The sequence below is a fragment of the Phyllostomus hastatus genome, unplaced genomic scaffold (genome assembly GCF_019186645.2).
Source record: "Phyllostomus hastatus isolate PE091 unplaced genomic scaffold, TTU_PhHast_1.1 phas_contig_80, whole genome shotgun sequence".
Classification (NCBI taxonomy): Eukaryota; Metazoa; Chordata; class Mammalia; order Chiroptera; family Phyllostomidae; genus Phyllostomus; species Phyllostomus hastatus.
In genome coordinates, this window is record NW_025333960.1 from 5672441 (window position 1) to 5696501 (window position 24061).

The 24061-nt window shown below is 37.6% G+C and overlaps 1 protein-coding gene across 2 annotated transcripts in view; it reads left to right on the forward strand.

The window, feature by feature from the left end:
* PTPN2 (protein tyrosine phosphatase non-receptor type 2) overlaps positions 1–24061 on the forward strand; it is a 141517-nt gene that overhangs the window by 105331 nt on the left and 12125 nt on the right. For both annotated transcript variants that reach the window (XM_045850108.1, XM_045850109.1), the window contains exons 6-8: positions 1798–2007; positions 2903–3055; positions 7205–7386. In XM_045850108.1, coding sequence (XP_045706064.1) covers positions 1798–2007; positions 2903–3055; positions 7205–7386 — 545 coding nt within the window. The remainder of the gene's footprint in view (positions 1–1797; positions 2008–2902; positions 3056–7204; positions 7387–24061) is intronic.

A 24061-nucleotide genomic window follows, 5' to 3' on the forward strand; every position in this document is an offset into this window, starting at 1 on the left:
AGCAGGGTCCACATGCAAATGGATAGTCTGGCCCTGCTGTGCACAGCCAGCACTGCATGGTAGGTGATGACCACAGCAGGGAATTATCAGGTTTTCACCTGTCCAATTTTAACTTTGTAAGAGCCTTCTTAATTTGGAATATTTTAAATACCTTTTTTTAGTACAGTAAATTTAATTTCCTTTTTTACATACAGTAAAATACAGTGATTTTGGTATACAAATCTTAGAATTTTGACAGTGCATTCAGTTTTATAATGCTTCACCCCTATCAAGATAAAGATCAGTTCTAGCACTACCTACATTTCTAGCACCACCCATTTTCTTAGGCTGCCTATGTACAAACAGTGCTATACCCTACTCCCAGCTCCTTGAAACCACTGAGTTGGCTTCAATTCCTATAATTTTGTCTTTTCCAGACTGTTATGTAAGTGGAATCATACAGTATATATTTTTTGGAGTGTGGCTTTCTTCACTTACAATACTTAGTATGGAAATGTTTTGAAGTCTAGTAACAAGAATGATCATTTTAGTAATAAAAAAAAATCTAGTACCCCAGTATATTGAGAACCTATTGACCATGGTATATTTGGAATTATGAAAGCTGGATATTTAGAAGAATTAATCACAAACTATATAATTAAACTTTTTTTTAAATTTCTTTACTGCTTTATCAGTGCTGTGCCCAATATAATTTAGTCTGACACTTAGACTCTTAATTTCTACTGAAAAGAGGGATCTTTTATTTTTTAAAAGTGAAAACTGACTTTAATTTTGAAAATTTATATTGGAAGCAGGTTCTATAATAATGTTTGGCTGTTAACCCTTAAAAATACTATGTTTTTTAATGTTAATTCTATGGCTTCTTCCTCCAAAATGCCTTATAATGAAACTGAAAAATTATGCAAAGACATGTTCATTTACAGAAATTAGTATAAGGCACAAAAGTGCTCCTTAGGGCAAAAGGCAATTAGCAAAAACTAAGGAACATTTTCATAAGGAGTAAGTCAGATATATAAGATCATCAGGACTATCCAGGAAGTGATAGTGAATGCCCAGCAGGCTTTAAGAGATAGGAAACATTTAGCATGTTGGTAAATCATTTAGCGTATCAGCAAAAGCATATAAACAATTTTAGGGATAGAAATTATTATCATGGGGAAAAGCAGCAATTAGAAGATTTTTTAAATTCTTGAGTTGTTCCTCTATGCCAGTGTAACACAATATAAAAGATGATTTATAGAATGGGAAAAATTATATCTAAAAAAATTTTGGAATTCTTAAAAAGAAGACCATTAAAGAATGTAAACTTACACTGGTAGACATTTTAAAAAATAGAATAAAAAAGAATCCACTCATCATCAAGTATGAATTAAAGTATTGGCAGCATATATGGTATAGTTTAGTGGTTAAGAACTTAAGTGCTACACTGGACTGCTGCTTCAAATTCTGACTGTCATTTTCTAAATGCGTGACCTTGGATAAATTATTTAACCTTTTTTGCTTCAGTTTTCTCATCTGTAGAATGGCTTCTAAATAGGATTGTTATATGATTAATACATAAAAAGCTTAGAACACACCTGCAAAATAATGTGTTAACTATTATTCATATATTCTAAATTCTCCTAAAGAAAATCTTTCCAAACTTGTGTAGGTGATTATCAAAAACCAAAGGAAAAATCATGGTATAAAAAGTCCATAGGATTAAAAGCATTACACAAAGCACTTAATAATTCTGAAGTAGTTTTTTCAAAGAAAAAAAATAGAACTAACTTTTTCCCCTTGATTTTTACATTTTAGAGTGGTGAAACCAGAACAATATCTCACTTTCATTATACTACCTGGCCAGATTTTGGAGTCCCTGAATCACCAGCTTCATTTCTCAATTTCTTATTTAAAGTGAGAGAATCTGGCTCCTTGAATCCTGAACATGGGCCTGCAGTGATCCACTGTAGCGCAGGCATTGGACGGTCAGGCACCTTTGCTCTAGTCGATACCTGTCTTGTTCTGGTAAGAGTTTCTTATGAGCTAATTTTAGGTTTGTTTACTTTTGTATTGTTTCCACTAACAGGAGTAAGCTAATGTCAGTATCCTAGAACTGTGGTTTTCAAACTTAAACTTTTGACTCTTTTTAGGAAAAATCTGAACATTTCATTTATACTCCTTCAGTTACACTTGTGGGGTATAAGAACAGTTGAGTCTTATCACATCGACTTGGCCTATATATAGTCTACTTCAATCAGAAATTAGATTGGTACATTAAAGTGAACTTTGATATGTTTAAAACTCCAGTGTTTATTCTATTAATGGTGAATATTAAAACTGAATCATGTGTGTGCCTGTTCCCAAACATAATTCAACAACTTTTTTCTTTTTCAGTTGAGGGGAGAATATGGTGGTTATAATACCAGATCAATAGTCCAGGGCTGGTGCAGTGGCTCAGCAGTGTCATTGTGAATCTAGGTTTTTTATATCTTTCTTCTTCACCATCTCCAGAAGGCTGCTGTAAACAGACATGAAGGCAGAAGGGCACTGGGCAAAAAGTTTTACTCCTGCCAAGAAGAGCAGTTCTTCTTTATGTTAAGCCAAACGGGTCATAAATCCTTCCTTAGACCAAACACTGGCCACACTGAATGAGGTGGTTTTGGTTGGTTTGGAATCAATTATGAATCAGTTAAAGGACTAAAAGTCCTCCATCTACTACTTGAACAGTTGAGGTTTGGGAAGGTGGGTGTCTGGGGATCGTGGTTTTATATATAACTGACAGTTTCAGTGATAACGCATCCTTGTTTTTGAGGAAGAACATAGGACATAACAAAACTCTTAGTAATTATCCTTTATTGCTTCTCTTTCCTGGACTCTAAAACAAAAGGCTTGAATAATTTACTTTCTACCTTTCTTTCAGATGGAAAAAGGAGATGATATTAACATTAAACAGCTGTTACTGAATATGAGAAAATATCGAATGGGACTTATTCAGACACCAGATCAACTCAGATTTTCATATATGACTATAATAGAAGGAGCAAAGTTTATAAGGGGAGATTCAAATATACAGGTAAACTTTTTCAGGGGAAAAAATAATACCTGTGTAATAAATATGATTAGCATCAAATAACTGCACTTCATTTAAGCACTTATATTTTCCCTTCCTTCTAAAAAGCATAGTTACGTTAATGTGGTAAATCCAACTGGCCATCTTAAAATTATAAAATTAAACTCACTTCCTCATACATACCTGAGCCTCATATGAAATCCTACCTGTTACTCAAAAGCTCTACTGGGAACAAGATAACATTAAAGAAAATAAAATTTTCGTGTAAGGAGGGTTTAAGCATTTGATCATTAAAGTAAACCTGAAAATATAGGTGCTTTTACCCATTGAAAACTTGACCTGGAATTATAGAATACTTAGTTTATATAATAGATATTTCATTTTATAATAATGAGCAACTTGAGTACTTATGGCAGATATAATAAAATTCCAGTAGAATATTATACTTTCTTGGGTTGGTAGTTTTATTCTCACAAAAATATTCTTATTCCACATTTGCAAAAGCACATTCAATGACTGACTATCAGAAGCCATTTTATGTACTGACATAAAATGTAAAATAGAAACAACAAAGTAACAACAGACCTGCATTGCTTGTTTGGTCTGATCACATAGTGTTGGACATAAGTTTATGGAATCTCTTTCTTTATATTTCTCTTATATGAACACATCTACCAGCTCTTTAATTTCTGCAATTACTAGCTAAAACAATATTATGAATAAGCCTTTTAAGTTTCATTGAAAACTTTTTTTGAATCTTTTAATAGCTTTAATTTTTTTAATTGAAAAGAAACATTAGATTCATCAGTTTGTAAAATAGTCAGTTTGTAAGATTAAGCCCCACAAAACATGAGGCCCTACTTCAGAAGTTAGACTTGTAGAACATTGGGTTTGCTTGGCATTGAACTGTGATTTGGAAAAGTTATCTCAAGTATTTTAAGATTAGGAAAATGTCTCTTTGTTTTTACCTCAGTGACCATTTACCAATTTAAATCTGGAATCTTAAAAAAGTTAACTAGTTATACCAAACTTTTCCACCCACTTTTATAGCTCCCCTTGTCGCCACTCATTGCTTATTTCCTGGTTGTTCTTACAGACTGAGTAATTGTAGGGAAAGTGTACTGTCCTTTGCATAGTATTCCTCCCTGCCAGTTTAAATTTTTTTCAACTTAGGTTTCTCTTAGTTTTAGAATACACACACACACACACACACACACACACACACATACACACTTACTTTAAAGATCTTTTTAACTACAAAGATAAGTTTTATGGGCACTTTTTCTGTGGTCATCATTATTAGAACAATGCATATTGTGGCTAGGAAGAATGTTTTCTGTCCCAGTTTATCTGATATGCCATAGCCATCAGACTCAATTTGGCACCATTAGCACCCCATTCAACCCCAAAGCATTCTCTGCCTCCATTCCAGAAAAGACATTGGAAATGTCACTGTATTTTTCAGATGCTGATAATCATTGTTACGCATTTGTTACCAATCATGTTTCTCATTCGGAAAGCTCAGTTTCCACAGAAATTATTTTAGCCATACATTAATAATTTGTGAGTTGCTATTGTTTCTTATTATAAAAATGATTAATGAGTAAATGTTGGATATAAAATAATTAAAGAGTATGGAAGTATATCATGTACAAAGTAGAAGTCCTTGTTAACTCACTCACCCCAAATTTATAACATTTTATACATGTATGTATTCTTCCAGGAATATGTATTTATGTATATGGGCTTGGGGTTTTTTTACACATAGTTTTTTTTTTGTCCTAGAATTCCACAATCTAACAATATATCATTAACTACATGTGCTATTGAGTGTAGGTTTCCCCGCCATCTGAAAATGGAACATTCCCATGAAACTTTTGGTAAGCTTAAATGGCACAAAGTAATGAAGCAGTTATTATTATTTTATATGGAAACATTTTTGTGCATTCTTGGACCCAAAAAATAACCTACCAAACCATACCAAATAATACATAAAACCTGCCCTGGCTGGCACAGCTCAGTGGAGTGAGTGCCAGCCTGCGAACTATATGGTTGCCTGTTTGATTCCTGGTTAGAGCACATGCCTGGGTTGTGAGCCAGGTCCCCAGTGGGGGGCACATGAGAGGCAACCACACATTGATGTTTCTCTTCCTCTCTTTCTCCCTCCCTTCTCCTCTCTCTAAAAATAAGTAGGTAAAATGTTTAAAAAAATAATACATAAAACCTAAAACAGCACTAATATATACAGGGGTGTGCAAAAGTAGGTTTAAAGTTGTGAGTACATGAAACAAAGTTTATTCTTGTATTATTATTAGTGAAGACTGGCAATTTGAGCACTTGCGAGATAGCACCTAAGTACACTGTGCCATTGTGACATTCTCTTGAATTAATAAAGCTATTGTAATAATTATAACCTACTTGTCTTTTTCCATACAAAGAACTGTAAACCTACTTTTGCCCATCCCTGTAGTAAAAGTGGTGCCACTGTTGCTGCTCAGGATTTATGTTGCCTCTATTAACAGCTAGCTGCAAAATAAGCACTGAATGCTGTTTTCACAGAAGTGAAAATCCTCAAGATTTCTTTCAGTTAGTGAACACTAATTGAGGTAGGTCTTTTTGTATAAGCAAAGCAGCATCATGTGAACTTTTGAAAAGTGGTATATCTGTACTTGAAATATGGCTACTCTGAATCAAGATCTGCTTAAAATGTAAAATATACACCAAATTTTAAAGATTACATACAAGGAGGAAATGTAAAATGTCTCAATAATTTAAAAATATTGATTTTATGCTTAGATGGCAATATTTTAAAGTATTCAGTTAAATAAAACATTGTTAAAATTTATCTTTTTTAAAAAGCATGGCTAAGACATTTTAAAATTATATATGTGGCTCACATTGTATTTCATTGGACAGTGATATACTAGAACCTTAGCTTAGAACAGATATCTAAGAGGTATAATGTTCCCTGAAATCTTAAATCATAAAACTTTACTGTTACAAAGATGTAAAGTTACTTTTTATATGTAGATGCCCCAAACTGAATAATATAACTGTACCCATAAAAGTATTTCCTTTTCTGTACATGGAAATGATAACCAGTTTATGAAATTCTTATTTCTCTCCATACACCTAACTCATCTTTGCCTCTGGGTTTTGGGAAAACTCAATATTTGTGAGAAGAAGGAAGCTTCTTTCTAATGTGAGCACAACAGTAGTGAGGGTGGAGGATACTCCAGAACCTGTGTATCTCCCTCCAGAGAATGGTCTGTTCAGTAGCACCCGACCCATGTAATTCTTCATCTCTGGTACTTTTTCCTAAAAGGAGACATCTGTCTTCACCTTCAGTCTTTATTTAGATTTATATGATGCAAGTGATATTTTCATTACTGGATACAATTTTAAGTAAAGATATCTGGCACATGTGGATATAAAGTATTCATTTACAGAAGTCTTCAATGACTTTGACCTACCTAGAAAAATATGGATAACTTCTAGTGGTCTCTAATAAACATAGCATTCACCTTATACCTTTCTTGGTACAGGGTCAGATGTAAATACACAATATGTTTGCTGGTATTACCATGTATTTATTAGTACATTTCCAATATCAATGATTACAATAAACCTCCCACAGTAACTAATCCAGTTTGGCAATTCAGAGTTGGTATTGAAGATCTCTGGCTGGTAATTTGTCACTACTAATAAAGTATTTAGTAAGTGATACACTTTTAACACATTACAGTGGGTTTTAAGTTTAATTACATCATTTTACTGCTCCTTAGTGTTGGGCAAGCTACCTGGAGCTCCTAGTATGCCTAGTAGGGACAACCAAATTTAAGTCCTCTTGCATCATGGGGACCAGCTTGAAGAGCTCACTGTAGGTTCTGCATTAGATTAGATAGTGGCAAGGAGATACCAAATCACTTCTTCCAGTGTTACATACCTGTGGATTAGGAGTCCAGCAAAACCTGACTTTGGCTAAAATCTTTTTACTATAACTAATATTATAATTAGGTCCTCTTTCCATCATCTGTTAGCATTACAGGGCTTTCTTAAGTTGACAATAGAATTTGAATTCATAAATTCCTTTAATATTAAGGAAAACCAAAATTTGAGTGTTTACATTTGTTTTTTATCTTCCTTACCTAGAAACAGTGGAAAGAACTTTCTAAAGAAGACTTATGTCCTGCTTTTGATCATTCACCAACCAAAATAATGACTGAAAAATACAATGGGAACAGGATAGGGCTAGAAGAAGAAAAACTGACAGGTGACAGATATACAGGACTGTCCTCCAGAGTGCAAGATACTGTGGAGGAGAACAATGAGAGGTAAGAACAACATGCTTAAAAAGATGAGACTCTTTTCAAAAGGTCAATAAATGTGAACTGACATAGGTGCCTTGTTTTTTGAATTAATATTACCATTTATTAACTACCTGAGAGTATTTCAATAGCATATGATGACATCATTGATTTCAAAGAGCTTTCAGTTCTAATAAGAAACCAATACTTACAGACAGACACCAATTGGAAATGGTGTAACAAAATACTAATCAAGTACAAAAGTTAATATATAGTATAATTAGATGCTAAAATATATAGCATGACATAAAAAATAAATGGCATGAATACCTGTTTGTACAATTATGTAGTTTTGTACTATAGTTATAATGTGATTGGTAATATGACTTTTATAAAATTATAAAATATTTAATTAAATATAAAAGCTTAATTCCATTATTGGAAAAAGAAAAAGTTTTTAAAGATCACATAAATTGCCTTTTTATACTTTTTGAGTTTTGAATCCATAGGAATGTGTAAACTATTCAAATTTTTAAATTAAAAATTATATATATTTCTAAGGCTGTAATTATCCCACATGCATTAGGAAGCTGTCCTGCTATCCTGAAATACAAGTCACTTGGAAAGTAATTGAGCTCTTTTTCTTATCTCTTTGGTATCTCTAAGTGATAGCTACTCTTCTTTGTGTCAGATAGGCTTTTTATTGTGGAAAATCTTATGCTGTGGTTATATTTGTTATGTTGGATTCTTGGGGTGTGTCCTGAAAAGTAAGGTCTCCTATACATATGGCTTCACTTCTGTATCTCCCCAATGTAAAAATTACCTGACAATTTATAAAAGATAACAATACATAGTATAAGTGTTATTATATATTATATTGTAGTTTATTATGACTTAACAACACTACTTATTTATGGTTTTAGAGATTTTAGACTACAAGTTAAAGCATAAAGTTGTTTATTTTTTTCCTTTCAACTTAAATATACTTTTGTATCAAGAAATATTGTTTTAAACTATTTTATCTTTTTTGGTAATAAGATTCTCAGATTCTTGATGTTGGTGTAGTTTTGGCTAGACTCTTTGCAGAATTAAATGGAATACAGGCTTGATGATAGAATCGGTATCCTTAACACTTAAGAGATGTTGATTTTTAATTTTTAAAGACACAGCCCAGCCATATTAACAGTTACAACAAGGCAAATCACTCATTCAAGTTTGGCAGTACAGAGCAGATCAGTAAAACCACTTAAAAGTTAGAGAGTGATTGCAGAGGGTAGCTTTCTGGAGGAGGGTGGGGAAATAGGAAGCAGCATTCATGTGTGTTGTTGTTTTCTTTTTGGGGGGATGATGAGACCAGAGCATACTTGAAAGCAGAGGGTCAGGTGACCATAGGAAAGTAAGGATTGTGAGTAGAGATGGCCAAATGAGGGAGCAAGTGTATAGAAAAAGTAAAACAGCATAAAATAAGTATTACTTGTAAAAATGTTATTGTTCAGTCCTAATAAATTTTAACATTGATCTGTAGCTTTGTATTAAAGATGCTAATAAATCAAAACCTTATTGAAGGGATTTCAGTTTGAAAGGAATGGAACCCAGTACTTCATTTTTTAATTTTCATTGTTATATATCCTTGAAATCAGTGTTTTTTTAATATGAGAGGTCACATTCCTTATAGTTATGAAATCAACTTTTTAAATAATAGAATGAAATATAATTGAAATCAGAGTTAAATTATAGAATAAAAGAGGTCAGAGTATCACAAATAGTAACTGTTTCAACATTTTTAAACATGTACATGTTATATGTAAATTCTGTACATTTACATACATAGTGTACCAATTTTTTTCATTTTTAAATCATTTATTTTTCAAGTGTAAATTACACTTGACAAACATTATTATAGTAGTTTCAGGTATATACCACAGTGATTAGACATTACATAGCTTAGAAATGATTATTTCAATAAATCTCATACCCATCTGACACTATACATACTCATTAGAATTTTATTGCCTGTATTTCCTATGTTGCATTTTACATCACCATGGCAATTCTTTTCTTTATTAAATTTTTATTATTGTTCTATTACAGTTGTCCCAATATTTCTCCCTTTGACCTCCTTTGTCCAGCCCACCCTCCACCCCCACAGTCATTCCCCACTGTATTGTTCCTTGACTCTTGCCCTTCGTTTCATCTTTATCCCTCATCCCCCACTCTGCTCTCCCCTAGTCTCTATCAGTCTTTTCCTTGTTTCCATGCTTATGATTCTGTCTTGCTCCTTTGCTGGTTTGTGTTGTTCGTTAGATTCCTCTTATAGGTAAGATCATACAATATTTGTCTTTCACCCACTGGCTTACTTCACTTAGCATTATATTCTCCAGTTCCAATCATGTTGTCGTGAAAGATAGTTCCTTCATTTTTTCTGCTGTGAACTAGTCCATTGTCTAAATGTACCATAGTTTTTTGATCCACTCATTCACTGATGGGCACTTAGGTTGCTTCCATCACTTGCCTATTATAAATAACTGCTGTGAACGTTGGAGTGCATAGGTTCTTCTGACTTGGTCTTTCAGGATTCTTAGGGTATAATCCCAGCAGTGGAATCACTGGGTCAAAAGACAGTTCCATTTTTAGTTTTTTGAGGAAATTCCATACTGTTTTCCACAGTGGCTGCACCACTCTGCTGTCCTACCAATAGTGCACTAGGGTTCCCTTTTCTCCATATCCTCACCAGCACTTGTTGGTTATTGATTTATTAATGATGGCCATTCTGACTAGTGTGAAGTGATAGCTCATTGTGGTTTAATTTGCATCTCTCTGATGGCTAGTGATATTGAGCATCTTTTCATGTGTCTGTGGGCCTTCTATATGTCCATCTTGGAGAACTGTCTATTCAGGTCCTTTGCCCATTTTTTTAAAGGAATGCTCTTTTTATTTTTAGAGAGATGGGCAGGGAGGGAGAGGGAGAGAAATGCCAACATGTGGTTGCCTCTCATGCGCCCCCCACACTGGCGCAGGCCAGGTCTACAACCTAGGCATGTGCCCTGACTGGGAATCAAATCAGCTATACCTCGGTTCACAGGCTGGCACTCCACTGAGCCACACCAGCCAGGGACTTTGCCCATTTTAAATTGGATTGTGTGTCTTCCTGGTTTTGAGTCATATGAGTTCTTTATATATTTTGAAGATCGAACAAACCCTTATCCAAGGTATCATTGGCAAATGTTACCCCATACAGTCAGTCCCATTTCATTTTGATAATGCAGAAGCTTTGAACTTGCAGAAGCTTTGCAGAAGCTTTTTAATTTGATGTAGTCCCATTTTTTTATTTTTCCTTTATTTCCCTTGCTGTAGGAGACATATCAGCAAAAATATTCCTGTGTGGGATATCTGAAATTTTACTGTCTATGTCTTCCTGTAGGGTTTTTATGGAGCACAACTTATTTAAGGATTTTGTCCATCTTGAGTTTATTCTGGTGCATGGTGTGAGTTAGTGATCGTGTTTCATTTTTTTACATGTACTTATCCAGTTCTCACAACACCATTTATTAAAGAGGCTATTTTTACTCCATTTTATGCTCCTGCACCCTTTGTCAAATATTGACCAAATAGACATGGGTTTATTTCTGGATTCTCTATTCTGTTCCATTGATCTATGTGTCATTCTTACGCCAGTTCCAGACAGTTTTGATTACAGTTGCCATGTAGTATAGTTTGACATCAGGTATAATGATCCCTCTTACTGTGTTCTTTCTCAGGATTGCTGAGGATCTTTGCAGGGGGATGTTGTTCCATACAAATTTTTGAAATGTTTGTTCTATATCTGTGAAATATGCCATTGGTATTGTAATAGGGATTGCATTGAATCTATAGATTGCTTTGGGCAGTATGGACATTGTAATGATATTCCAATCCATGGACACAGTATATAGTTCCATTTATTTGTGTCTTTCTTAATATCTCTCTTCAGTGTTGTATAGTTTGCCAAGTACAGGTCTTTTTCCTTTTGTGGTTGGGTTCATTCCTAGGTACTCTATTTTTCTTGTTGCTATAGTAAATGGGATTTTCCCCCTAGTTTTTATTTCTGTTATTTCATTGTTGGTGTATAAAAATGCCCTCAATTTCTTTTTTTAAATATATATTATTGATTATGCTATTAGAATTGTCCCATTTCCTACCCTTTATTCCCCTCCACCCTACACACCCCCTCCCACACACATTACCTCACTTTAGTTCATGTCCGTGGGTTGTACATGTAAGTTCTTCGGTTCTCCATCTCCTATACTATTCTTAACTTCCCCCTGTCTATTTTCTACCTACCATTGGTGCTACTTATTTTCTGTACATTTTCCCCCTCTCTCCCCTTTCCTCTCCCCCAATGATAACCCTCCATGTGATCTCCATTTCTGAGATTCTGTTCCTGTTCTAGTGGTTTGCTTAGTTCGTTTGTTTTTTTTTTTTTAGGTTCACTTGTTAATAGCTGTGAGTTTGTTGTCATTTTGCTGTTTGTATTTTTGATCATCTTGTTTTTCTTAGATTAAGTGCCTTTAACATTTCATAGAATAAAGGCTGGGTGATGATTAACTCCTCTAACTTGACCTTATCTGGGAAGCACTTGATCAGCCCTTCTATTCTAAATGAGAACTTTGCTGGAGAGAGTAATCTTGGGTGTAGGTCCTTGCCTTTCATGACTTAGAATACTTCTTTCCAGCCCCTTCTTGCCTGTAAGGTTTGTTTTGAGAAATCAACTGATAGTCTAATGGGAATTCCTTTGAAGGTAACTGTTTCCTTTTCTCTTGCTGCTTTTAAGATTCTCTCCTTATCTTTAATCTTAGCTAATGTAATTATTATGTGCCTTAGTGTGTTCCTCCTTGAGTCCAACTTCTTTGGGACTCTCTGAGCTTCCTGGAATTCCTGGAAGTCTCTTTCCTTCTCCAGATTGGGGAAGTTCTTCTTCACTATTTGTTCAAGTAAGTTTTCAATGTCTTGCTCTTCCTCTTCTCCTTCTGGCACCCCTATGATTTGGGTGTTGGAATGTTTAAAGATGTTCCGGAAGTTCCTAAGCCTCTTCTCATTTTTTTGAATTCTTGCTTCTTCATTCTGTTCTGGTTGGATGTTTCTTTCTTCCTTCTGCTCCAAGCCATTGATTTGAGTCCTGGTTTCCTTCCCATCACTGTTAGTTCCCTGTAGATTTTTCTTTATTTCATGTAATGCAACCTTCATTGCAGCCTGGGTCTTTTTTATGCTGTTGAAGTACCCAGTAAGTTCCTGGAGCATTCTGATAACCAGTGTTTTGAACTGTGCATCTGATAGGATGACTTTCTCTTTTGCTGCTTAGTTGTATTTTTTCTGGAGCTTTGAACTGTTCTTTCATTTGGTTCATTTCTCTTTTGTCTTAGCGCACTTGTTATGTAGTAAGGGGCAGAGCCTTAGTTGTTCACCAGGGCAGGGCAACTCACATCACTGCGTTGTGATGCTGTATATGGGGGAGGAGTCTGAGAGGGAACAGGGCCACTTGCTCCTCTCTCTGCCACTTTTCAGTCACTTCCCCAGCTACCCACAATCAAATTGGTCCTTTCTAGTGTTGATTCCAGGGTGGATTGGTTTGTGCACATTCTAGGACTCTGAGGGTCTCTCCAAGGAACTCTCCTATGAGGCCGTGAGATTTCTTCTGCTGCCATGTCAAATCTCACAGGTGTTTTCAGTCAGAAGCTTTGAGGCTTTATTTCCCTGTGCTGGAACCCTGAGTTTTTGGTCTGTCTTGCTCCTCAGTTGTTCCTCCCAGTTTATCTGCTCAGGAATGTGGGACCGCCTAGTCCACAATCCTCCACCTCACTAGGTCCTCCAGCTGCAGCCTTGCCCACCTCAGTCCTCTAGCCACCACCTTTCCCCGAGTCCTCTCCATCCAGCTTCCTGTCTCCACCCCTCCTACTGGTCTGAAGTTTCTTCTTTAACTCCTTGGTTGTCGGACTTTTACTGTTCAATTTTCTGTCTTTTCTATTGTTTTTTGTTTTTTAATTTGCTGTTGTCCTTCTTTTGGTTGTGTGAGGAGGCACAGTGTGTCTACCTATACCTCCATCTTGGCCTGAAGTCTCCTGCCCTCAATTTCTGAATGTTGACTTTGTATCCTGCTATTTTGGCAAATTCACTTATTAGGTCAAGTAGTTTTTTCGATGGAGACTATAGGGATTTCTCTGTATTCTAAAATGTCATCTGTAAATAATGGTAATTTTACTTCCTCCTTTCCAATATGGATGCCTTTTCTTTCTTTTTCCTGTCTGATCACTGTGGCTAGAACTTCCACTATTATGCTGGAGAGGGTGGTGAAAGCAGACACCTTTGTCTTGTTCCTGATCTTACAGGGAAAGCTTTTAGTTTTTGCCTGTTGAGTATGATGTTGGCTGAAGGTTTCTCCTGTATGGCCTTTTATGTTGAAGTATGCTCCCTCTATTCCCACTTTGCTGAGAGGTTTTTTTAATCATAAATGGCTGCTGGACTTTAGCAAATACTTTTTCAGCATCTATTGATACAGTCATATGATATTGTCCTTCATTTTGTTTATGTGATATATTACATTTATTGATTTGTGACTATTGTACCATCCTTGCATCCCTCAAATAAATCCCACTTGATCATGGTTGATAGTCTTTTTAATGTATTGCTGGATCAGGATTGCCCATACTGTGTTGAGCATTTCAGCATCTATGTTCATCAGAGATATTGGCCTGTTGTTTTCCTTCTTTGCTGTATCTTTACCTGGTTTTGCCATTAGGATAATATCAACCTCTTAAAAAGAATTTGGCAGTCTTCTTCTTGAATTTTTGGAATAGTTTGAGAAGAATAAGAGTTAGTTCTCCTTTAAATGTTTGGTAAATTTGCCTGTAAAGCCATCAGATACAGGGTTTTTGTATGCCAGGAGTTTTTTCATTACTGCTTCAATTTCACTAGTTGGTAGTGGTCTATTCAGGCTTTCTGCTTCTTCTGATTCAGTTTTAGTATATTGTATGTTTCTAGAAATTGGCCATTTTGCCCACATTGTCAAATTTGTTGGCATATAATTGTTCATAGTAATTTCTTACAGTTCTTTGTATCTGATTTTATTTATTTGGGTCCTCTCTTTTTTTTTCACTTGATCAGTCTGGTTAAAACCTTGTCAATTGAGTTTATCTTTTCAAGCAGTTAGCTCCTGGATTGATCCTTTCAGTTGTTCTTTTAGTCTCTATGCCATTGAATTCTGCTCTGATCTTGATTATTTCCTTCCTTCTACTTGCTCTGGGCTTTGTTTATTGTTGTTCTTCCAAGTCTTGTAGATGTAGGGTTAGGTTGTTAATTTGAGATTCTTCTAACTTTTTTAGCTAGGTCAGAAAATTGCTGTGAATTTTCCCCTCAGGACTGCCTTTGCTGTGTCCCATAGGTTTTGGGCTGTTGTGTATTCATTTTCATTTGTTTACAGATACTGTTTATTTTCGTCATTGATCACATTGTTAAACCATGAATTATTTAATAGCGTCTTAAGTCTCCATGTATTTGAAGTTTTTGAATTGTTTCCTTGAGGTTGGTTTCTAGTTTGAGGCCCTTATGATCTGAGAAGAGGCTTAATGTGATTTCAGTTTTCTTGAGTGTGTTAAGGCCTGTTTTGTGTCCTACCATGTGGTCTGTCTTTGAAAATGTTCCCTGTGCATTTGTAAAAAATGTGTATTTTTTCTTCTTTGGGGTTAACCCTTCTATATATAAGTCCATTTGATCTAGAGTGTTGTTCAATGCACAATATCCTTGTTGATCCTTTGCTTAGATCTATCCACATTGTTAACAATGGATTTTAACACCCCATTGTTAAAGGATATTTTACCACCCCTATGATAAGTGTTGTTGTTGATATCTTTCTTTCAATTCTCCAAGACTTTCTATATATATTTAGGTGTCCCTAGTTGGGTGCATCTACTGTATTTTGTCATTTATACTGTGCAGCTTTTGCCCACATATTAGAGGGAAAAATAAGGATGCACCTCATGGGTAGTACTCACACATGGGTAGTACTAATTCTGTATTTATATACATGTTTTTATTATTTTATTTATGTTTATGCAGTAAATTAGTGATTCTAGAAACCAATAACAATATCTATGTGCTAAAAAATGCTAAAATTCCTTTATAATTCAAAACAGATATTTAAATATAAATATAAAAATTTGAATTAAAAAATTAAAATGAAAGATTTTTTTCCTGAAAGTTTGGGTTAAAAATGTGAGTTCACATTATACCTAGGAGCACATTATGCATGGCAAAATATGGTATGTTTACAATGGTTATATCTTCCTGACAGACTGCTCTCATGTATTATGTAGTGACCTTCTTTGTCTCTTTATGACTTTTGTTTTGAAGTCTATTTTGTCTGATATAAGTATTACTACTTACACCAGCTTTTTGTCATGTCCATTTGCTTGGAATATTTTTTTTCCATCCCTTCACTTTGTGTAGATCTTCTGGTCTGGGGGTTCTCTTATAGACAGCATATGTGCATGTCATGTTTTCTTATCCATTCAGTTAACCAATGTCTTATTTGGAACATGTAATCCATTTACATTTTATTATTGATATGTGCTTATTCCTTGCCATTTTTTCCCTTTGTAGCCGTGTTCTCTCCCTCTCTTTTTCTTCATCTTCTTAAAGCAGTCCCTTTAGCATCTTTTGCAATGCTATTTTGGTGGAGATATATTCATTTAGCCTTCTTTTGTCAGGGAAACTCCTTATTTTGCCTTCCATTTTAAATAAGAGCCTTGCTGGGTAGAGTAGTCTTGTTTGCAGGACTTTGCTTTTCATTACTTGGAATATTTAGTACTACTCCCTCTGGATTGTAGTGTTTATGTTGAGAAATCTGGTTGTATCCCCATCGAAACTCACTTGTATGGTACTTCTTGTTTCTCCCTTGCTGCCTTTAATATTCGTCTTTGTTTCTAAATTATGCCATTTTAATTATGATATATCTCAGAGTGGGCCTTTTCGGGTTCATCTTGATTGAAACCCTCTGTGCTTCTTGGATTTGTGTGACTTTTTATATTTCCCTCACCAAGTTAGGGAAGTTTTCCATCATTACTTTTTCAAACAGGTTTTGTTTTTCTCTTTTTTAAGATTTTATTTATTTATTTTTAGAGGAGGGGCACAGGAGGGAGAATGAAAGGGAGAAAAATATCAATGTGTGGTTATCTCTCACACAACCCCTACTGGGGACCCAGCCCACAACCCAGGCATGTGCCCTGACTGGGAATTGAAACAGTGAACCTTTGATTCACAGGTCAGCACTCAACCTGCTGAGCCATACCAGCCAGGGCCTCAAATATGTTTTCTAACCATTACTCCTCCTCTTTTCCTTCTGGTTTCCCTATGATGCAACTATTATTACATTTCATGTTGTCTTGTAGCTACCTTAAACTCTCTTTGTCCTTTTGAAGTCTTTTTAAATTCTGTTGCGCTGGCTGGGAAGTTTTGTCTACCTGTCCTCCAGCTCATTGATTCAGTCGTCTGCTTCATCTAGCCTGCTCTTAATTCCTTCTCATGTTTTCTTCATTTCAGATGTTGTATTCTTCATTTCCTGGTGGCTTTTATTGATAGTTTCTATGTCCTTTTTCATGCTGATGTAGTTCCCAGTAGGTTACTTGTAGCTTCCATAGAGTTTCTTGTAGTTCTTACTAAACTCCTTGAGTATCCTTATAACCATTACTTTGAACTCAATGTCTAATAGATTGCTTGCCTCAATTTAATTTAGTACTCTTTCTTGAGGATTCCTCCTTTCCTTTCAATTGGGAGGTTTTTTCCTATCTCCCCATTTTAAGTGATTCTTCTTGTTTGTTTCTGTATAGCAGATTGATCTGCTTTGACTCCCTGTCTTCGTGGGGTGCCCTTCTGTGGTAGGAGATCTGTAGGACTCAGTGCAGCAGTCTTCTTGGTCTCCTGAGCTGGGTAATCTGGGTATAATTGGGTTTTGGTGTTGTTGGGTTGTTCTTTGGTGGGTTCTTCCCTCTGGCTGCTGAGCAAAAGTCACTCCATCCACCACCTCTTGTATGCTTTTATATAGGTGCCACCAGAACAAAACAAAAGAGCCCAGGAAACAAATTCACACATACAGTAATAGCCCCCACCAACAACCACACTATCAACAGCCATTGAGCAAATATTAATCAAGCTGTAAAGAGATTAAAACTAATTTTAAAAAGGTTGGTGTGTCTCAGTGGATTGAGTACAGGCCTGCAGACCAAAGGGTTGCCAGTTCGATTCCCAGTCAGGGCACATGCCTGGGTTGTGGGCTGGGTCCCCAGTAAGGTATGCATGAGAGGCAACCACACATTGATGTTTCTTTCTATCTCTTTCTCCCTCCCTTCCCCCCTCTCTAAAAATGAAAATAAATAAAAATCTTTCAAAAACTATTAAAAAAGGAAAAATTGATATGAAATGGCCAACTGAAAGAAAAATGATTTTGAGAAGGTACAGGAAAGAGAAATAATAAGAATAAGGAATAGAAACAAAGTGAAGAAAGAAAATAGCATTTACATTGTGATAAAAAAAGGGGGGAATAAAAGAAAATTGAGTAAGAAAAGGGAAGAGTGTAGAATGAGTTTTAAAACAAAAAAATTAATAACAATAGTGGGAAAAAAAGAACCAAATTGGAGAAACAATTCTACCACAGCGGTATCAACAAAGAATGAGCAAATATTAATACAGGTAGAATGGGTATAAGAAGGAAAAAAGAAAGAAGAAAAGGTTGTGAGATGGCTAGAAGACACAAAAGTGATTTTGAGAGGATAGAGGGGGAAGAAATACTGAGAAACAGGAATGAAACCAAGGCTAAGACAGTGAAAGAAAATAAAATTTAAAATGAAAAAAGGGTAGGAGGGAAGCAAAATGGAGTAGGTGTGGGTAACGGTAAAATTTGAGATTGGAAATACTGAAGATCTAAGAATAAATTTGAAGATATGCAACAACAACCACCATATCAACAACCAACAAGCAACAATTACTAAAGGTGGAGAGAAAGGATAAGAGTATTTCAAGAATGGAAAAAGAATATGAGGTAACTAATGACAAGAAAAATGGTTTTGGTAGGCTGAACAGGAGAGAAGTACTAAGAGTGTAGAATAGAAACAAGTCGTAGTAAGAGAAAAAGTAAATTTTAAGAGAAAAATAAGAAGAAGAAAGATGAAATGGAGTACGAGAATGGGGGAGCAAAATATGAAATCTGAACTAATATAAAAAATACTAGAACAATAATAAGAGCAAACTTATAGCAAAAGAAATAAATGTTAAAAAGCTATGCAGGAGAAAAATAATGCAAATCATGAAGAAGACCATTGTGGAATTCATCTCAGTAGAATCCAGTGTTTACCACTGTCTTTCCTTTCTGCATCCACCCCTGGTAATATCAGATGGTGTCCTAATTTGGCTCTAAGAAGCCCATTTGAGACTACAACCAATCCACAGTCTGTGGCTATCTCCTTCAGAGTTGGCCTGTCCCCACTCTTCTGCTCTGCTGGCTTTCCATGAGCACAGGACCCAGGAGTGGTTCATTAAAAGACCTGAATGGACTGCCAGTACCTTCTTCACCTGCCTCCAGAGGGGGCCTGTGGTACAATCTGGAGTGTGGGAACCCTGGATCACCCCCAGGGCATGCTGTTCAGTTTTCAGGGAAGATGATGAGAATGTTTCCCTGCCTCTTCACCACACAACTTGGTATATCACAGATTCTTTCCAGCAATGTATGGTTTTTGGTGAATTAGCTTTCCATTTCCTCTGAGGGACAAATCTGTGTAAAAGGGGCAGCTCTTTACTGCTTGAGACAGACAGCAGCTCTTTCTTGGTGCCGGGGCTGGCAGGGCCTTAAACAATCCTTGTTGCACCTGTTTCAAATCTCTCTGCTAGTGTCTGTGGGTCAGGGCCTGAGGAATAGTGTAGCTTATAGTGTCTGGTAGAAAGGGGCCCTTCAAAGCTTTTCCTTCTTTCTTGATGACATGCTCCTAGTAGCTGGCTCCTGAGCTTGGCGTCACTCATCTGCAGAGCCTGTAGTCCTGCAGGTGGGGGGTTAAGCACACCTGATTGTGAGGGGACCTGCCTGGCTGCAGCAAATATCAGACGTTGAGCTCCTGGCCATGCATTCCCCCTCTGCCACTCTCACAGGAGACTTGGGCCTAAACTCTCCACTCTGCATAGTCCCCTGCTCGCCAGCCATGATGGGTCAGGTCCCACAGTCCATTCAGTGTGACACCATCACCCTGAGTTCTTTGCTGGCAGAGCCACTGCGTGTGTGTGCATGTGAGCACAGGGTCTCTGCCAAGTCTTGAGTCTTGCCTCAGCTCCTCTTTTAAAAGAGTTTCCATGTGGCTGCCACACAGCAGCACCAAGCCCCCCTGGGGCGGGGGGTCTGTTCTCCGTGTGCTCTCCCTCCCCAGAAAGCACAATGTCTCTCTTGGTTAGGGCTGGCCACAACCTGTTGAAACTCCAACAGTTTTGGATAAAGTTTCTCCTGAAATCTCCCAGATGGTGTTAGGTAGCATCCAGCAACAATACAATAACACGGGGCAGTAACAGGGTGCTCTCACTCCTCTCTCCAGTACTCTCAGCCTGGGATGGGCCTGGTCTCACCACCCAGTTGCTACAGCCAGCTTCACCCACCCATCTCTCTTCACCCCTGTAGCTCCTGGCTCCTGAGTCGATCCACTGTCTCCTCAGTCAGATTCTGTCCCATTTGTGGTTGCCTTAGCACCCAGGATCAGGGAGGCGACAGCCCCTCCCCTAGTAAGTACCACAGTCCCCCATACTGACTCTTGGTGTTGGTGGGATACGAAGCCCTGGGTAATGAGGTATAGTCACTCGAGGGGCTTCTTCCCAATGAGGATATTTTAAATCTCTCAAAAATGGCTCCCACCCCAATCTGTACAGCCAGAAGTGCCAGGTAGGGCAGCGTCAGTGACAGCTACTCTGCTAGGAGAGCCCAGGCTACCTGCTCCTGAGTGTCCTGCAGGCGGGCAGAGTCTTGCCCCTCACACACATGCCCTGCACACTTGTCCATGTATACTTCTACTCACACATGTTCTCACTCTGCTGTATTTTCGAGGTGATTACTCTGTGGTTTAGCTGCAAGACTAGCCCAGGTCTAGGGGCAAGTAAATAGAGCTTCTAGTTACTCTGAAGCCATCTTGGATCTCCCCCATGACTATTCTGTAACAGACAATTTGTACTTCTTAATCTCTTCACCTTTTTCACCCATTTCCCAACCCCCTCTCCCATCTGGCAACCATCAAAATGTTTTCTATATGTGAGTCTCTTACGGTTTTTTTTTTATTGTTGATATGTATTTATTGCTATTTTACTCATCTTTTAAATCTTTTTTTCTTAAAGAAGACCTTTTAACATTTCAAGTAATACTGATTTGGTGGTGATAAACTCCTTTAGTTTTTGTTTTGTTTTGTTTTGTTTTTAATCTGGGAAGCTCTTTATGGGTCCTTCAATTCTAAGTCATAGCTTTGCTGGGTAGAGTAATCTTGGTGGTAGGTCATTTCTTTTAATCACTTTGAATATTTCATGCCAGTCCTTTCTGGACTGAAAGTTTCTGTGGAGAAATCAGCTGACAGTCTTACAGGAGCTCCCTTGCAGGTTGCTAACTGCTTTTCTCTTGCTACTTTTGAGAAGATTCTCTCTTTGTCTTCAACCTTTGGCATTTTAATTATGACATATCTTGGTGTGGGCCTCTCTGTGCTTCCTGCACTTGTGTGTCTATTTCCTTCACAAGATTAGGAATGTTTTCTGTCATTATTTTTTCAAATAGGTTTTCACTTTCTTGCTTTCTCTCTTCTCCTTCCAGTACCCACGTGACACGAATGTTGGCATATTTGTGATTGTCCCAGAGGCTCCTCACACTGTCATCACTTTTGGAATCTTTTTTTCTTGCTGTTCTGCTTGGGTGTTTTTTTGTTTGTTTGTTTTGTTTTGTTTTGTTTCCTTCCTTATATTCCATATCTCTTATTTCATTCTTGGCTTCATCCACTCTATTGTTGATTCCCTATAAATTATTCTTCATTTCATTTGGTGTATCTTTAATTTCTGACTGGTCCTTTTTTATGCTGTTACGCTGTTGAAGTTCTCACTGAGTTTTTGAGCGTCTTATAACTAGTGTTTTAAACTCTGAATCTACTAGATTACTTGCCTCCACTTTGTTTAGTTCTTCTTCTGGAGTTTTATTCTGTTCTTTCATTGGGGGGGGGGGGGCGGTTTCTCTTCATTTTGGCCTCCCTGTGTTTGTTTCTATGTATTAGGTAGAGCTGCTACATCTCCTAGGCTTGGTAGTGTGGGCTAATGTAGTAGATACACTACAGGGTCCAGTGGCACAGTTTCTCCAATCACCCAAGCTGGGCACTCGAGGTACAAACCCAGTGTAGGTTGTGTATGCCCTGCTTTTGTAGTCAAGCCTTGATTGTTGTTGGCACATGAATGAAAGGGATTTATCCCCAGTCTGGTGAGCTGCAAAGACTGGCTATGACAACTGACCTCTGATCCTTATGGTGGATCAGCTGTGTAGGGTCCCTCCCCAAAGAGCAGGGCTTACTTCAGTGGGGCTCTCAGGGCCTTGGTGCCCGCCGATTCTGCCCCTTCAGTGCTGTTGCTTGTGGCTGTTGTTGGGTGGTAATGCTTCTATGTGTTCTAAAGCTGTACACTGTGTGCGCTGAATCTGCAGCCTCCCAGGAGGTACAGTCTATCAGCTGCACCTGTCTTCTGCCCAGGACACTACCATGAGCTACAAAGTAATCTCCAGAGGGCTGCTACTTGTGCTGTGCTTAGAAGTGTCCTGATCAGGCCAAGTTGTGAACAAGGCAAGCTGCTGCTAGATCTAGTCCTGGGACCACTTAGCAAGAGGTATGAGGCATACTGGGGTCATATGCTGCTTGTTTGAGAGTTTTTAGGAATATCTGAAGTATGAGCCAAGACAGGCCATTGCTATGGAAAAGCCACTGGAAACAGGTTGGGTGGACCCAAAAATTGAGTGGTGTAGGGCCTCAGGGCATCACCCAAGCAGGGCAAACAATGTGAGCTAGGTTGATAGAATCTCAAATATGTTGCCCATCTGCCACCTCTGAGGGGGTTGGCTCATCAAAGGATCAGTAGCCTCTGCCAGGGCTTCTTTCTCAAAGAATGCTGCCCCCACCCCTCGTCCAAGCCCTTGCCCTGATGCCTAACAGTTCAGTTCCTCCTCATATGTCTCTGGTGCCTTTCAAGCTGCTGCCCCAGTGCTGAAGCTTAGAGGGAGAGTCCAGGTAGTTCATGTGTGTGTTCTTTTAGAGGAACTGCTTGGGACTTCAAAAGCCTTCCATCTCCCTCAGCTTCAGTTCCTGCTGGTTTTTATATCCAGAAATTATGAGAAAGTCTCTTTCTGGCTCTGGAACTCTGAGCTAGGGGACCTGTCGTGGGACTGGGACCCCTTGCTCCTCAAGGGGAACCTGCACAACCAAGATTTGGCTCCCAATATTTACCTGCCACACGTGGTTGTGGGACCATTCTGTTTGGTGTCCCTGCCCCTCCCACCAGTCTTTTTTTTTTTTTTTTTTAAGATTTTATTTTTAGAGAGAGGGGAACGGAGGGGTGAGAGAGAAGGAGATAAAAATCAGTGTGTAGTTGCCTCTCACACACCCCCTGCTGGGGACCTGGTCCGCAACCCAGGCACATGCTCTGACTGGGAATTGAACCAGCGACCCTTTTGTTTGCAGGTCTGCGCTCAATCCACTGAGCCACACTAGCCAGGGCCCCTCCTACCAGTCTTCTTGTGACTTCTTTAATTCCCTAGTGCTAGGACTTCAATTCAGCCAGGTTTCAGGCGATTTTGAATTATGGTGGTTTTGTAGTTACAGTTTTAATGTGGTCGTGGGAGGAAGTGAATACTGTGTTTACACTGCCATCTTGCCTGGAAGTGTGTGTGTGTGTGTGTGTGTGTGTGTGTGTGTACACATTTTTTTTTACCCATTTAAATGTATGTGTGCAGTTACTCTGTTGTGATGGTAAGATGTTTCTTGCTATAAGTTGCCATCAAGTTTTAATGACCACTGTTCTCAATTGTGTAATTCATAAACCCAGATCAATAAAAGTGGAGAACAGTTTGGATAAATGAAAAGTCACATTATTTGGATTCTTCCCCTATGTATTTGCACAGTATGTAAAGGACACCTGTTGACACACGTATGGACTATAGCCTGGTGTGTGTACTCTGGGAGGGATTTTACATGGTCTTACATAGGCAAGGGTCCACAGGAGGCATTCTTTGGCAGTTTGTGGCCTACATTGTATAAACATATAGGAAAATTTGGCCAGATTTCACTAGGTGTGTTATTACATGGACATAATTTCTTTAGGCCTAAGTATAAAACATGATTTTATTGAATCAAATTAAGAGTAGTCTTTACCTCTCTGGAATTGCATTGTTAAACTAAGTAATAGCATCCCATGGTATTTGTACTCATTCTATTCCTGAAAACATATATACAGTACATTTTTGGAAAGCCAGAGCCTCGATTTTGTTGCTTTTAATGGGAAAAGTTATGCTCTTAGCCCAGCTGAAACCAGCACCAATTTCCCCCCAAATCATAAAAATCCTCTTAAACACCTGCATAACAAAGTATTTTTTAATATATTTTATTGATTATCTTACTACATTTGTAACATTTTCCCC